General features: G+C 39.0%; 2 protein-coding genes, 1 long non-coding RNA gene and 1 pseudogene across 4 annotated transcripts; 3 read left to right on the forward strand and 1 right to left on the reverse strand.

Moving 5' to 3' along the window:
• Positions 1-271: 271 nt before the first annotated feature.
• LOC104754235 (putative beta-D-xylosidase 2) lies at positions 272-3,907 on the forward strand (annotated as a pseudogene). The gene is made up of 5 exons (XR_015586732.1): positions 272-981; positions 1,617-1,895; positions 1,981-2,150; positions 2,250-2,347; positions 2,498-3,907. The product of XR_015586732.1 is annotated as a putative beta-D-xylosidase 2 (transcript).
• A 522-nt stretch (positions 3,908-4,429) lies between these two features.
• LOC104754236 (uncharacterized) lies at positions 4,430-6,740 on the forward strand. Its single transcript, XM_010476374.3, has 3 exons — positions 4,430-4,950; positions 5,028-5,422; positions 5,510-6,740. Exons 1-3 carry the CDS (start codon positions 4,915-4,917, stop codon positions 6,612-6,614), a joined length of 1,536 nt encoding a protein of 511 aa, XP_010474676.1. The 5' UTR covers positions 4,430-4,914; the 3' UTR covers positions 6,615-6,740.
• Positions 6,741-7,720: 980 nt separating this feature from the next.
• LOC147923212 (uncharacterized) lies at positions 7,721-16,139 on the forward strand. Its single transcript, XR_015587262.1, has 4 exons — positions 7,721-7,819; positions 13,562-13,712; positions 13,803-13,877; positions 15,764-16,139. It is a non-coding gene; the product is annotated as an uncharacterized LOC147923212 (long non-coding RNA).
• Positions 8,439-11,556, reverse strand: LOC104754237 (phospholipase A1 PLIP2, chloroplastic). The gene is made up of 5 exons (XM_010476375.3): positions 10,560-11,556; positions 9,992-10,474; positions 9,845-9,904; positions 9,341-9,757; positions 8,439-9,252 (listed from the first exon to the last, which is right to left on the reverse strand). The coding sequence occupies exons 1-5, from the start codon at positions 11,202-11,204 to the stop codon at positions 8,677-8,679; spliced, it is 2,181 nt and encodes a 726-aa protein (XP_010474677.1). The 5' UTR covers positions 11,205-11,556; the 3' UTR covers positions 8,439-8,676.

Genomic DNA, 16,139 nt, shown 5'->3' on the forward strand with positions numbered 1-16,139 from the left:
ATAAATCAACATTTTTTTTTCTTTTGTTACGATAAAAACCAACATTTAAATACGAAATTATGTAAATTACAATAAATATGATTAATAAAATCTGAATTTTGAGAATCAAATCTATTTAACTGCACATAAAATAAAAATCTCAAAGGAATCGGGACCCACACAATGACAACTGTCTTCCAACACTTTCTAACCATTACATATCCAAAATGGCAGGTTAGTTCACTCATCAAACATATCTCTCTCAACTTGTCTTTCCCCCCCCCCCCCCCCCCTCTAATTAAATGTAAAATTCTATTTTAAATAAATAAATAAATAAATATAATATGAAACCTTTTTCTTTTAGATCTAGATATGTTTGGTTTCGAAATCATATATTTTATAATAATGTTATTTCCTTGGTAGCGTAAAAATAAATCACGAAGAAAGAGCTACTCATTATCATTATCATTATCATTATCATACTATTTATCATTGCTTCTCTATATATAAACGGAACACATAAACTTCACTCTCACAAATCCTTTCATCACATTTTCATTTTCCTCTCAAAACTATTCGGGGAAGAGGAAATCAATGATTCTCCACAAAATGGCGTTCTTGGCCGCTGTAGTTCTCATTTTCTTGATAAGCACCAGCAGCGTATGCGTCCACAGCCGGGAAACGTTTGCTTGCGATACGAAAGACGCAGCAACAGCTACACTGAGGTTCTGCCAGATATCAGTTCCGATACAGGAGAGAGTAAATGATTTGATCGGACGGCTGACGTTGGCCGAGAAAGTGAGCTTGCTAGGGAACACTGCGGCGGCTATTCCACGGCTAGGAATCAAAGGTTACGAGTGGTGGTCGGAGGCTTTACACGGCGTTTCAAATGTAGGTCCCGGTACTAAGTTCGGTGGGGTATACCCAGCAGCCACCAGTTTCCCTCAAGTCATCACCACCGTTGCTTCTTTCAATGCCTCCTTGTGGGAATCTATCGGACGGGTCAGCTTTTTTTCCCCCTCTCTCTCTCTCTTTTATCCATTAAATTAAAAACACCCAAATTTTAACCTTTTATTTTTCTCGATCTAACTACTAAAAATGACGTAAGTAATAATGTTATATACATACAGTTCATATTAGAATAGCTGGATGTAATTAATTATTAATATATGGTGCGATATATATGTGAAGTATTTTCAGTGGACCTACTAAATATCACTAAAATTTGGGTTATTTTGGTAAACTGTATCATCATGTGTATAGTGATATTTTTGACATTTCTCGTGTTCTCATTTGTCCGGTACTTCATGCAAAAATAACGTACGCACGAATCTCTTATTATTTATCCTACCGCTATTTAAAAGTTGCTTTAACAATAAAATAAAAAAGAATTAAGATTATTTAAAAGTAACTTGCTTTGAGGTATTCTTCTTCTTTTGGTTTTGTTTTTATGCATCTGATTCTAATTAATTTTAGAGAAATTATTGTACGCTTTTTCGCTAAAAACGAGGCATCAAGTTGCATACAGTGTTCTCATCAACTTGCAACATTGAGTCAGAGCGCATTTTATCATTATTAATAAATACGCGGACACCTCTAAATTACGCCCTTTGGGATATGATAATGATGATGCGCAGGTTGTGTCGAATGAGGCCAGGGCCATGTATAACGGTGGTGTTGGTGGGCTTACTTACTGGAGCCCAAACGTTAACATATTGCGGGATCCACGTTGGGGACGTGGACAGGAAACTCCCGGTGAAGATCCAGTCGTAGCCGGTAAATACGCTGCCAGCTACGTCAGAGGTTTACAGGGAAACGACCGTAGCCGGTTAAAAGTCGCTGCCTGTTGCAAACATTTCACAGCTTACGATCTTGATAACTGGAACGGCGTCGATAGATTCCATTTCAACGCTAAGGTTTGTTTTTTTATACTTTTGTCTCGTTTCAATTTTTTTTTTTTTGTTATTTGTATTTTGTTCTCACGTGTTTGGGGTATGATAGGTAAGCAAGCAAGACATAGAAGACACGTTCGACGTACCGTTCCGTATGTGTGTGAAGGAAGGTAACGTTGCGAGCATTATGTGTTCTTACAATCAAGTTAACGGAGTTCCCACATGTGCTGATCCTAATCTGCTAAAGAAGACCATACGCAACCAATGGGGTCTTAACGGGTAAGATCACGCCACGTCAGCTAAAACCTTTCCTATTAATTGTCAAACTTTCCTTAGAAGATTGTTTGACCATTTTATTTCAATTATTGTTTGCTACAGATACATCGTGTCAGATTGTGACTCTGTTGGTGTTCTATACGACACACAACATTACACTGGTACTCCTGAAGAAGCTGCCGCTAAATCCATCAAAGCTGGTATTTAATTAATTGTTGAATTTAAGTATTTATGACTAGTGTTACATTTTTAAATAAATATTTAGGTATTCATATTGTTAATTACGAAAATATTTAAACAAACAACAAAATTGAATATCTTAAATTAACTAATCTTGTGTATTTTTGTAGGTTTGGATTTGGATTGTGGGCCGTTTCTAGGAGCCCATACAATCGATGCGGTGAAGAAAAACTTGTTGCGTGAGTCAGACGTCGACAATGCTTTAGTCAACACCCTAACAGTCCAAATGAGATTAGGTATGTTCGACGGCGATATTGTGGGTAAACCATACGGGCACCTTGGACCGGCACACGTTTGTACACCGGTTCACAAGGGACTAGCTCTTGAAGCAGCTCATCAAGGAATCGTCCTACTCAAGAATCGTGGCTCATCTCTACCTCTCTCGCAGCACCGCCACCGAACTGTCGCCGTAATCGGACCTAATTCCGACGCCACAGTCACAATGATTGGTAATTACGCAGGTATTGCTTGTGGATATACCAGTCCGGTTCAAGGAATAACCGGTTATGCAAGAACGATTCACCAAAAGGGTTGTGCGGACGTACATTGCATGGACGATAGATTGTTCAATGCAGCGGATGAAGCAGCTCGTGGAGCTGATGCGACGGTTCTTGTGATGGGCTTGGATCAGTCTATTGAAGCTGAGTTTAAGGACAGAAACAGTTTGCTTTTGCCCGGGAAACAACGAGAGCTTATCTCTAGAGTTGCAAAGGCCTCTAAAGGCCCAGTTATATTAGTATTGATGTCTGGTGGGCCTATCGATATATCTTTCGCAGAAAAGGATCGGAGGATTTCAGCTATTGTTTGGGCCGGGTATCCGGGTCAGGAAGGAGGAACCGCAATCGCCGATATTTTATTCGGAGTGCTAATCCCGGAGGGAAGCTTCCGATGACGTGGTACCCGCAAGATTATTTAACGAATTTACCGATGACGGAGATGTCGATGCGACCGATCCACTCAAAGCGGATTCCGGGTCGGACTTATAGGTTTTATGACGGCCCGGTTGTGTACCCGTTTGGACACGGTTTGAGTTACACGCGCTTTACTCACAGCATAGCGGACGCGCCTAAAGTGATTGCTATAGCTGTTCGCGGTAGAAACAGTACCGTTTCAGGGAAGTCAGTCCGTGTCACGCACGCTAGGTGCGACCGTCTCTCTCTCGAAGTCCACGTGGATGTTACAAACGTCGGGTCGAGGGATGGGACGCACACCATGCTAGTGTTCTCGGCTCCGCCAGGTGGAGAGTGGGCTCCAAAGAAACAGCTGGTTGCTTTCGAGAGGGTACACGTGGCGGTTGGGGAGAAGAAGCGTGTGCAGGTAAATATACACGTGTGTAAGTATTTAAGTGTAGTGGACCGAGCCGGGAACCGAAGGATTCCGATCGGTGATCATGGGATTCATATTGGAGATGAGAGGCATACGGTGTCGCTTCAAGCTTCTACTCTTGGAGTCATCAAGTCTTGACTCTGTCTTTTTTTCTTTTTCTGTTTTATTGTTGTTACCAAAAATAGTATTTTTACGAGATCTGTACGTTTCTAAAGAAACAAATTGGATTGTTGTAGCACGTCGATTGATGTGAGGATAGTCTGTAAGGTAAAAAAGATAAGAAATCTGGTGCTTATGATTCAAAAAATGTATTTGAAATTGAATTGTATGGTTACTGATATTTTTAAAAATAAAGATTGTGCATGCACATTAAGGACATAAATAATCAACTAAGATTTATTTTTAATTATTTGGACACATAAATAGTCAACTAAGATTTATCTTTCTTTTTCTAAAACAAAAAAAAAATGAATAATGAGATCTATGTATTGCAGATTCTGTAAAAAAACTCTAAAATACACAAGTATGAAGATACCTTTTGCTACTTAAGTCTAAAGATAGCCAATTAATATTTTTGGAGTATGATAAAAGAAATCTAAAACATAAGAATAAAAAACACACATGTGGCTTGTGTTCTTGTCAACATACACATGTGCATTCATTGAGAGACATTTGGTAAATCCAAAAGCAAAGTGCATTAGTTTAAATGAGTTTTTAAACAAAACAATCAAACAAAAAAAAAACAAGCAACGCTAGCTACTCTACGACGTGGCGATAAAGAGAAACAGAAGAAAACATAAGTCTTTTGGCTTTCGAGACAAGACTTTCGTTTTAATTTCTCCTTGCATAATAAACGTTACGATACTGTCAGATTTGTCAAAATCCTTCTTCCAGACGTAAGTTGATTTTTGCAAACACTCTAAATGGTCAATACATATTGTCCACATTCGATAGAAGTCAGATTGAGCTATGAACCGTTTGAGGGGTAGATAGGTCATACCAGCTTTTCTTTTTAATCTTCTACTGGTTCTCTCGTATTTAAGACTACTTGACTTCACATGATTTTCAACTCTCTCACTCTCGTCTTCACAGTTTCCACCTGTATCTCTCACCTTTTATTTCACGAAAAAACAGAGATTTCGTTTTCTCATTACCTTTTTTTTTTGTTTCTGACGAACTCGAGAACCACGAAACTGCTGCAATGGCGATTCATCCTTGGTGGATGCGTAACAGAAAGGTAATATACTCTGTATTATTGTATATCTATCTTCATTGTGTACGCGAAACTTTATCTGTTTCTAAATGTTATTTCAGAAAGTGGACAAGTACATGAAGGAAGCGAAGAGCTTATTAACGAGCCAGGATCCAAACGACGTAGTATCAGCTCTAAACCTCTTAAACTCAACGCTTTCTCTCTCTCCTCGCCACGAACTCGCTCTGGAACTCAAAGCAAGATCGCTTCTCTACCTTCGTCGTTTCAAAGACGTCGCTGTTTTGCTTCAAGATTACATCCCCAGTCTTCGAATCGATAACGAAGATTCAAGCAGCAGCGTCGTCGTCTCTTCATCGGAGCTCTCCCAGTCCTCTCTCAGGCTTCTTCTTCCGAGTCATCATGACTTGTCGTCGTTTAAGTGTTTATCTTATTCCTACTTGAAGAGGAAAGTCATGGCAGGGTTAAGTAATAATCCCGACGAGCAAGGGGAATGGAGGTATTTCATGTTTTTTCCTATTATCCTGACCCGGATATGATTTAACCGGACCCGGACTGAGTCGGATCTTCTCTTCTCTGTTGGCAGATACGTGGTTTTGGGCCAAGCTTGTTACCACCTAGGTCTAATGGAGGACGCAATGACCCTACTCCAAAACGGTAAACGCCTTGCCACGGCGGAGCTCCGCCGAGAAAGCATCACCTGGTCCGACGATAGCTTCACCCTTTTCACCTCCGAATCTCATCCGCAACCAATCACGGAATCCGAGATCGTATCGCAATTGCTCTCCCAAACCAAACTCCTCCTCCGTCGTCGCACGGCGGCGCTCGCGGCATTCGACGCTGGTCTCTACTCTGAATCCATCCGCCATTTCTCTAAGATCGTTGACAGCCGTCGCGGCGCGCCGCAGAGCTTCCTCGCCGATTGCTTAATCCGTCGCGCCTCAGCCTACAAATCCGCCGGTCGAATCGCAGATTCCGTTGCCGATTGCAACATAACCCTAGCCTTAGATCCGTCGCGCCTCGAAGCCTTAGAAACCAGAGCCGATTTGTTCCGATCAATACGGTGTTTCCCCGACTCGCTTCACGATCTAGAACATCTGAAACTACTGTACAATTCAATTTTACGCGACCGGTCATTAAACGGCCCGGTTTGGAGACGGCACAATGTCCGGTACAGAGAAATCCCGGGGAAATTATGTGAATTAACCTCTAAAATCAAACAAATGAAGGAGAAAATTACAATCGGAGAAATCGGTAATGTGGATTATTACTCTTTGATGGGAATCGAACGTGGGTGCTCGAAATCTGAGCTGAACCGGGCTTATTTGTTGATGAATCTAAGACATAAACCGGAGAGAACAGTAGCCTTCATAGACCGGTTTGAATTAACCGATGAGGAAGAACTAGCTTCGGTTAAGAACCGAGCTAGAATGTCAACTTTGTTACTCTATAGATTGATCCAGAAGGGATACCACGCCGTGATAAGTAACATCGAAATGGTAGACGCAGTGGCAATAAAAATTCAACCGGTTGAAACGCCTACAGATGATGATAACAAAGCAGCGGCAATGGAGGTTGAGAGGAAGAGTAGCAACAATTTAAACGTGGTTAAAGGAGTGTTTTGTAGAGATATGGCGGCCGTTGGGAGTTTGATTTCCCGTGCCGGTTTAAGACAACCAATTTCGGTTTAGTTATGTCATAGGATTTTAGCGATTTGTCTCTCTTCTTTTTTTTCTTCCTTACGTAAAAGAGTAAAAGAGTAAAAGAGTTATTACTTTTACTTATGACACTGAACAATAAAAAAAAACTTTTTTCTATCTCTCTCTATGAGATTTTGATATCATATTTTAGTGAGAGTGACATTAAAATGGTTAAACTCGTTTTTATGAGCGTATCGAGTAATTGAATGTCCAACAGAGTAACCGACTCATTTAACTATGACAAAACCGAGACAAAAATTGCTCACCGTCGAAAGCGTATATGACTTGATTAATCATAATTTGTTTTTTCTCAAAACGAAATTACCATTACTTCAAGACCTCGATTTTGTTAGAAAAAAATTACAAAAGGGGTCGTAAGTTGAAACTACCCAAGTAAAAAGTCAACATTTAGATTTTCACCTAATTTGGTGGTTAGGAAAAAGTCAAAGCTATCGTAACTATTTTTTCAGGTGGAATAAGGAAAAAGTTAAAAAAACCTTTAATCGAAGACACTCAATAGTCAGTATGAAAACTGGCAAAAAAGTAAAAGGACGAATCTTGTTTGATATCTATTTCAGATATGACATTACAAAAGGTACACTGTATCATCAATATGTTCAAACATAAAGACAACCACGTTAATGAAGCCAACAGTTGCAGAAAGCCTCGCGTAAAAAAAAAAATCAAAGCATTTATTCAGTTGCATATAAGGGTCATACCACCAGATCAGAACAACCATTGTCCGACCATAATGAAATAGGCATGTTACACAACTAAACTAAACTAATCAAGAATCAGGAAGAGAACGTACAATTAAGCTATTGACACCAGCTACATTGTATAAAAGCTACCATCAAAAGAGAATGGGAAAACTTAACAAAAGACGCTCTTACGATCAAAGATTCAAAATTAGGGTTTATATATAGAAGCCAACATAAAATTAATGTGTGACAGGAATATTCCTTTATTATCCTATTTTATGCTAACGGATACATTCTAATATGTTCCGGTTTACATCTTTTGGTTTACTTCTTTTGGTACCGGTTTGTGGTCCAGAGAATTAGTATGTAAGGCATACCTTGCCATTTCTGAAAAACCTAATGAATGAGTATCATCCTTTATCTCTTACCCCTCTCTCTTCCATCACTTATTGCGGCGCATACGTTGCTTCCATCACTCGGATTCAGTCCTTTAAGGTGATCTTTCTCTCTCTTGATCATCTTTCAGTTCTGTATTCACTGTTCTTAGTTCTCTTGGTGAGATCCTAGAATAGATTTAGTCCTCTGAATATTTTACTGTCACATAATGATAGAAGAATTGAGAGGGATATTATTAGACTTCACGTTTCATAACATGCGCGTTGGGTTATAGCTTATGAATGAGGTTCCAGCTAAAATATATTCATGGTCGTATAGTTACGCTGCGTGTGATTGGTGGCAACGTGTCTTGTTCGATTGGATAGACATCAAACTCCCATTGGGCCACTTTCTTGACAACTCTCCCAACTTGTTTTCTCTTTTCGTAAAACATAATTAAATAATATAGCGAAAAATTAAAATAATTCATTTATTTGCTGTCAATAAGAAACATTTTGTTTTTCTTCAATTTTCCCACAAATCATGTCTAAGATTAGACAGCTTTTCCACACAAAAAATATCTTCGTAAGAGAAAAATAATTGATGTCGGATTGATAACGAGTCTTCAAATCACAAAATTAATTAGCATCAGTGGTTAAAAAGAAAACAAAATCTCAAGTATGAATGTGAATTATATAATTGTTGACTAAAAGAGTGTAACCAGATTGGTACTTCCCACTTGTTTTACACATACTTTTTTTTATAAAATTGTATTTTACAGATATTGGTCCCTTTTGTTCCTTTTCCACAACCTTTTAACATGAAACCAATGTATCTAACTGGAAAAGCCTTCAATGGCCCCCAACAAACAAACAAACATTATGTATGAATAAAGAATGATCTAAACCGGTCAAACCTAAATTCGGTCTGAACCGGTATAAGCAAACGACCATAATAACCCGCCAAATCAAACTTTTTCAACGGAAACTAAAGACGTTGAAAGCTCCAAGGCACAGCAACTTAACAGGAAACAACATAACAACGATCAAAGGCATGTGTTGAGACGCCACAAGGCGGCTGAATCTCTGCAACGACTTTCTTCCTGTCTTCATCATCCCTGAGAAATCCTGACTGTTGATTTGTCCGTTACTGATCGCTATCCCTGAGCTCCCGCTTTCTCTAGCCACCAGAATCGGCCACCAGAGACTCCGACGATGCTCCCTCTTCTCTCTCCTTATCTGGTTAACTTCTTTTCTTATCACACTCCTAACAGATTTCAGATACGAGTTCATATCATGGTCTCTTTGGATTGTTCCGCTGGAACCATAAGCTGATCTGTCGCTGAGAATGTCAAGAGGATGCGGCGTGTTCAAGAAAACTGTCTGCGCAGCTACTAACCGTTGCTTTTCCTCAGTGTCTTCATTATCAGGCGATTCATAATCACCAGTTAGAAGATATAAACCGTTTCCTGGAGGAAGAAGATCGTGTCCAGGAGAGAATGTCTCATCCGGTTGAAGAATCAGAAGCTCGCCCATCGGAGAATACAACATACTCTGCAAAACAAAATGTAGTTTCTTAACTACAAGAGTTCTGCAACATAGCTAGCTACATTAATCTATGATTGAATCGTAGCTGTCATACCTGTTTGTTAAGACAAGGATGGCTACGGAAGTTTCCATTAACAGCTTTGAGTAGCTCGGCGACATGGTATGGATAGTTACAAGAAAAAGCTCTCGGGACAATATCACGGTGCATTACAATAGCTTGAACATGGCTTTTAGGCAATCCGAGTTTTTTAAGAAGATGGTCACCTCCACATAGTACAAACGGCGCACCAAATGTTATAACCGGGAGTAGAGAAGAAGCAGGTACTTCACCTCGAACCAATAACATGAGGTTTAGTAATAGCGATAAGCTTCCGCCTAATGAATGTCCAGTGAAACGGAATTTAGCACTGCTCCCGTGGGTTTTAATATGTGCTTTAACTTCAGGTAGCATTTGTTCATACATTCCTTTTGCTGCTTCGTATATGCCTCTGTGAACTATCGCACCAAGCCCCTAATAGATTAAAACACAAGGTCCTTAAGTTCTAAAGCCAAAAGTTTTGTTTCCAAGATTGTTGGGAGTGTGAGGAAGTAAAGTTACCTCGAATTCAATAGGCTCAAAGAGTAAGTTTGCTTGCCAAGAAGCTAGAGATTCAGATCCCTACAATCAATTTCATAATTCTCATCATCAACTCATTAAGAGAAAGAAATCTCAAAAAAATGAATCAGCTTTCCTTATTCTTCATACCTGAATCACAACGAATCTAGTGTGACTCTGATCATCATCACATATAAACCAGTCACAAGGAGACAAAATAGTTGATTTCAAATCGTCTGCAACTGCTTGCTTCACCTCTTCCTCAGCAGCAACAACAGAAGTAACAGAATAAGCAACATCTGATGATGACTCCATATTCGCCAACTTGTCATTATGGTTGTCCGAATTCTCAGCTTTGGATGAAGAACTGAAAGGGAGTATGTTGTTGGTACGAGAGTGAAGGTAAGAAGCAGCTGATGCAACAATCTCATAAGCAGCAGAAGCACTAATCTTGCGAGGTCCTTTGTCCTTCTCTTCTTCTTCAACTTCTTCAACTACTTCTTCTTCTACCTCCTCATTTGGCTTAGTCTCATCTGAAACTTCACCATTCCCCACAGCTTTTAACGCGGATTCTGTTTTCTCAGCTGATGAAGTTACAAATCTCAAGCCGTAATATTTCGAAAGATTCGCAGTCTACAAGGAAAATGCCACAGATGAACCAAAACTCAGAATGCAACATTGTCTCTTTTTGTGAGAAGGAAGGATATAAAAACGGTACCTTGATTTTAGAAATAGAATAAGCCAAGTTCCCTAAATAAGACATCTGAGCATAGAGTTTCGATTCGGGTAACGTAACCCTCCTAAGCAATTTGGAGAAGGATTCTCTATCAAGCTGAAACTTGTCATCATCATCTTCTAAAACCGAACATACATCGCCGCATACACCATCATCTTCAGATAATACGGCGTCGTCTGATTCAACCACCTCCTCGTCTTCGTCTTCATCTTCATCTTCTTCGTCGTTATCGTCATCATCGTCTCTGTTATCTCTCCACATAGATTGTACATCCAAGATCTTCAGAACCCAGCTGCCATTTCGTCTCTCGGTCTCCACATGATCCACCACCGCCACAGCCCTCTCCTCCGCGATAGGCTTCCTCGAATCGCTAGAATCAACCAGAACGGCGTCGTCCAAACACAACCCGCTTCGCCTCCTCGAAGCAATTCCACAACCACCACCGCCGCGTGACCAGAAGGGAGTCAATGGGTACTTGAATGAGAAACCAAAAGGTCCTCTTTTTTGAGATGGTACCGTTGCGGTAGCTCGGACTTCAACAACTCCTCCACCGCTTACACCGTTTCCAACCGCCGTGATCGCTGGAATTACGCCGTGTAAACCGCTGTTCAAACACAAACTGTCCATTGTGTTTTTTTTTTTTTTGGTTTTATTAAAAAAAAAAATTGTTCCTTTTTGGGATTCTTATTCACAAGTTAGACTAATTAACGATCTTAGAATTTGGAATGTGATGAATTATAACCCACTGAAGATTTAGAATTGAGAAATTTTTAGAAAGGTGAAGAAGAAAAGCAAATTAAAAAATTTGGTTTATCAGCCGAACAGATCGCCGAAGACGAAACTTGTGTGAGAGAGAGAGATCTTTTTTATGCTATATTTTCGTTTTTCTATTTTTTTAATAAATTATATAGCAAAAAGAAGACTTTAAAAAAAAAAAAAAATTTGCTTTCCTTCCTTAGATATTTTCTTTTTTTCTTTTGCAGAAATTATACATATAAAAATGAAAAAAATACCACAGGGAGTGTAGGAACGATGTCGTTTTAGGTGGAACATACATACGTGTGAGTTATCCGGTTAAGACGTGTTGCCCAAATATTGAGAAATAGGTTTAGTCTTCTGAGTTACGTTCAGAAGATTTTGCCGACTTAATTAAGGAATTTCCAAGTTATTAGTTTTATTTATTTATTTATGGAAGTGCTACTAATAATAAATTTATTTATTGATAAATAAATTATTTTACAACAAATAACAAATTCTTTTATTCAAAGAAACTATATAATATACGTGTAATCTTAAATTTTATTTGCGGAATATATTTTATTTAGTCACTTTTAGTAGTTAAATTATTTACCATCAATGACAGAAAATATTTTCAAGTTATAAAGTTCAAATTTTTATAATGTAGATGCGGAAGTTCGGCCTGCTAACTCTGATCGTTTACAAGGTGACTTTGATCGTTTGTTTGATAGTAGAGATATTTAGGTCTGCTAACTCTTTGTAGATTCTCTAATTCACTGGTTCAGTATGGTTCGATCTTTTATCCTTCTTGATCTTTTAAGATTGGTGTTATTCAGCTTAGATATTTCGCTCTTCGACTCTGCAATTTAGATTTGATCGAGATCTAGTCCTTTGGTGTGGCTTCTATCTAGGTGGTTATCTGTCGCCTTGAGTTTGACATTCCCGTATCCGGAAGAAAGTGTGTGGAACTTGAAGTAGTTCTTCTTGCCAGGTTATGAAGCACAGTTTTAAGAGTTCTATTACGTTTTCATTTAGGCAGTTTGGCTTCTCAAGAGGAGGTTTTGAGTGTCGATGGTTGGCCGGGAGCATTTTCGATACGTTCTATCAAAGGATCTCTGGAGTACTGGTTTCTTTGGTTGGTTCTATATGTCTCATCTTATCAGTTTTATGTGGTCTTTGTCCTGTATTTGTTAGGGGTTTCCTCTGATGTCATTGTAGCATTTAGCATGTTTGTTGCTTCCCTTTCATAAGATTTTAGATTTTGGGGATATCTCCTTTTTCCTCCAACTTTAGACTCAAGAGATATACCTTTCATCTGCCTGCATAAGTATGTATTTCACAAGGTTTCACTTTAGCAATATTAGAGCATGATTACTGATCGATTCTCTCTGGGTTTCTTTTGTTTTTGGGGCCCAAATAAATAATAAAAAACCCAAAATGGGTCCATTTAGCCGAGAATCGTTACTGCCGGAAGCAAACCGAGCAACACCCCAAGAACGATACGTGGCATGACGAGAGTGGTTGGAAAGTAAATATAAAACTGGGGTTTTTTTTTTTTCTCTCATTTCTTTTTTTCTTTCTTCCCGACTGTCTCTTTCCCTTCTCTCTTGTTTCCGCATACGAGAGAAACGGCGATTGATGAAGAAGTCGTAGAAAACAATGGATTCACGTCGAATCCATTGAAATTACCAGCGTAAACTGGTTCTTTGTTGGTTATCCGGAGGCGATGGCTTCCAAATCGGCGAAACCGTTAGATCTGAGAACGACAGTCGGCTGATTCTGGTGGGATAACGACGGTGGTGCCCTGAAGCTAACGGCAAGGTGCAAACCCTAACGAATCGGAGAGAGAAAGTTCGTTTCTCATGTCTGATTGATTGCATGTTTTTCTTTTAGGGTTTCAGATTAATCGGATTGATTGTTAGGATTTCGGATTAATCCGATTAGAGTTTCTTTCTCTTCCTCTTCTAATTGTGTTGATTCGTTTCTCTTCCTCTTCTAATTGTGTTGATTCGTTCCTCTACCTCTTCTAATTGTGTTGATTCGTTTCTCTTCCTCTTGTAATTGTGTTGATTCGTTGCTCTTCCTCTAGTGTTTGTCTATTAAATCAATTGGTTTCTAGTTTTACTCATCTAAAGTTCTTAATTTGGAGTTTTGGTGGTGTTGATATTGTGTTAGCTTTTGGTTCTTGATTGATCATTGTCTCTGAAAATGTGTTTCTCTTCTTTGTGTGTGTGTTTGTGTGACAGGCAAATTCGATCTTGCATCGTGGTGTGAGAAGACGTTGTCTAGACTTTGAGGTTCCACAAACATAATCAGCAAACATTGGGCGAATCTTCATCGAGTTGTGTAGTACCTAGCATTGGTCTGCATCTTAATGCCATTGCAATGTCCTCTAAGGCAAGTTTGTTCTGAAACTTGTTACAAACAGATTAATGGTAAATATTTTTTACTTTATTCTTAACAATCTGTTGGCACTATACTGTGCAGGCGTAAGTCTGAACAATCAGGAGAAGGCGAGTCGTCATGTTGTTGGTATGGTAGCGGATGGATTCTCTTGAAAAGGTATGGTACTCTAGCTTTCAATTGTTTTTGAAAGATGTTGTTTGCGGTTGTGTGTTTGCATGATTTAGTAGCTTTTTCATGTTCTTAAAGTGTTATGTTGTGATGTTTTGTTTAAAAGATTGTGTGAAAATGGATGGTGTTATATCTTTCATAATTAATGAACCGTGTATTTGATCAAGTGTTTGAGTAATGGTTGAGTAATTTATTTGGTGTTAGATTAGGTAATAGTCTAGTTAGTCATTGATGATTGCTTTTTGTTTGTTGAGATGTGATAAATACGGTTAGTAGAGGGTTAAGTAGATACTTGTCTAATCATCATTGATGAATGCTTATACATCAAACTTATTGTTTGATGGTGTAGGGTTTGTAGGTAGTTTTAATGTTATAAATGTGTGGTTGTTGTAGTTCTACTAAAAACATAAATTTGAAAAACTAAATGGTGAAGTTTAAAAAGTAAACTTTCACTAACCCTTCTCTTCAAACCGAAGCTCGCTTTACATCAGCTTTCTCAAACCCTTCTCTACAAACCATTTCCGTTTCTCAACAGCTTTCACTAATCCTTATCAACAAACCATTTCAGTTTTACATCAGCTTCACTAACCCTACTCAAATAACCATTTCCGTTTTACATCAGCTTTACAAGCAATGGATCCTAGAAACCTTAATCCTTTTCCACAAACATATTTTGTTGATCTTATGAATTCTCAAAAAGACTCCAACATTTCTACTAATCCGATTCTTCCAAATACAGTCTCCTCTCAGCCTTTCCACTTTACCTCTACCTTCTCTTCTCAGCCTGTACACTTTAGGCCTGGATCCTCATCTCAGCCACTTCACTTTAGCCCTACACCATCAGAATCTGAAGACTGTATCGATGTAGCGGTTGATGAGAATGAAGAAGACGGAGGAAGGGGAATAAGAAAGCGGTGGAGTGCAGAGGAGGATGTCAACCTCATAAGTGCTTGGTTAAATACAAGCAAGGATCCTGTGGTGAGTAATGAGCAGCGGCTTCAAAGTTTCTGGACAAGGGTTGCTGCTTACTTCAAAGCAAATGATGGATAATCTAGTCCAAATGTAAGAGGGCCTTCACAATGTAAGGCTAGGTGGAACAAGATTAACCACCAAGTCAATAAGTTTGTGGGGTGTTACTCACAAGCAAGTTCAAGAAGAAAGAGTGGAGAATCAGAGGATGATGTATTGAACTTGGCCTATGAGCTTTTCAAGAACGACATGGAGAAGCCTTTCCTGTTAGGACATTGCTGGAGGGAATTGAGGCATGATCAAAAATGGATCACGGAGGAGTGTAGCCATAAAAGGACCAAACTCGCTACAGACGGAGAGTGCAATGATGGGGCTGAGATCAGGCCTCCGGGGGTTAAAGCTTCTAAGAAAAAAGGGAAGAAACCGACTGAGACTATTGATGTAGAGGATGGTTCGGTTGGTAAGCTAGACAAGATCATTGCAATGAAAGAAAAAGAACAAGCGGCTAAAGAGAGACACGGCAAAATGAGACTGCTAGACAGCCTCCTTAACAAGACTGAACTAACATCAGCCGAACAACTTCTTAGGGACAAACTGGTTGACCAAATGTTGACGAACACTTAGGTTTGGATATCTTTTGTTAAACTCGTGTGTTCTGTTCTTGTAAAAAATGTTTGTGTTCTGTTCTTGTGTTATGTTCTGTTCTTGTGCTGTGTTATGTTCTTGTGCTGTGTTATGTTCTTGTTCTTGTGTTATGTTATGTTCTTGTGCTGTGTTATGTTCTTGTGCTGTGTTCTTATCTTGTTCTTGTGTTATGTTCTGTTCTTGTACTGTGTTATGTTCTTGTAAAAAATGTTTGTGTTCTGTTCTTTTAACTCTTGTGTTCTGTTCTTCTTTTGTTTCAGGTTTTGCGACAGCATATGAAGTTGAAACGTGAAGGGAAACATGTTGTCGTGTTGTTGTCTTTTCAAGCCTTTTATGTTCAAGCCATTCACGGGTCTGTCTTATTGTTGTCTTGTTGTTGTATTGTTGTCTCTTGCAACCCGTGAATGGGTTATTAGTTGTTGTCTTTTGTAACCCGTGAATGGGTTTGTGACTTGTTGTTGTCGTAACTTGTTGTGACTTGTTGTCCTTTGTAACCCATCATCACGAGTTGTGACTTGTTGTCTTTTGTAACCCGTGAATGGGTTTAGGTTTGGTTGTGTCTTTCGGAAGTCCTATATATGACAATGTTTTGTTCAACCTCATTTGCTATATGTTCTTCTCATTTGTATTCTCTTA

This window comes from Camelina sativa, chromosome 17, assembly GCF_030686135.1.
Source record: "Camelina sativa cultivar CO46 ecotype springtype chromosome 17, ASM3068613v1".
NCBI lineage: Eukaryota > Viridiplantae > Streptophyta > Magnoliopsida > Brassicales > Brassicaceae > Camelina > Camelina sativa.

What these genes read in the sequence shown, in the direction of transcription:
- LOC104754236 (XM_010476374.3), top strand. Translation starts at nt 4,915, where the DNA reads ATGGCGATTCATCCTTGGTGGATGCGTAACAGAAAG. An exon ending in GGTGGATGCGTAACAGAAAG is followed by an intron (nt 4,951 to 5,027) that starts GTAATATACTCT and finishes ATGTTATTTCAG; the next exon opens with AAAGTGGACAAGTACATGAA. An exon ending in GACGAGCAAGGGGAATGGAG is followed by an intron (nt 5,423 to 5,509) that starts GTATTTCATGTT and finishes CTCTGTTGGCAG; the next exon opens with ATACGTGGTTTTGGGCCAAG.
- LOC104754237 (XM_010476375.3), bottom strand. Translation starts at nt 11,204, where the DNA reads ATGGACAGTTTGTGTTTGAACAGCGGTTTACACGGCGTAATTCCAGCG. An exon ending in TTGAGCCTATTGAATTCGAG is followed by an intron (nt 9,758 to 9,844) that starts GTAACTTTACTT and finishes TTAATCTATTAG; the next exon opens with GGGCTTGGTGCGATAGTTCA. An exon ending in ATCCTTGTCTTAACAAACAG is followed by an intron (nt 9,253 to 9,340) that starts GTATGACAGCTA and finishes TTTGTTTTGCAG; the next exon opens with AGTATGTTGTATTCTCCGAT.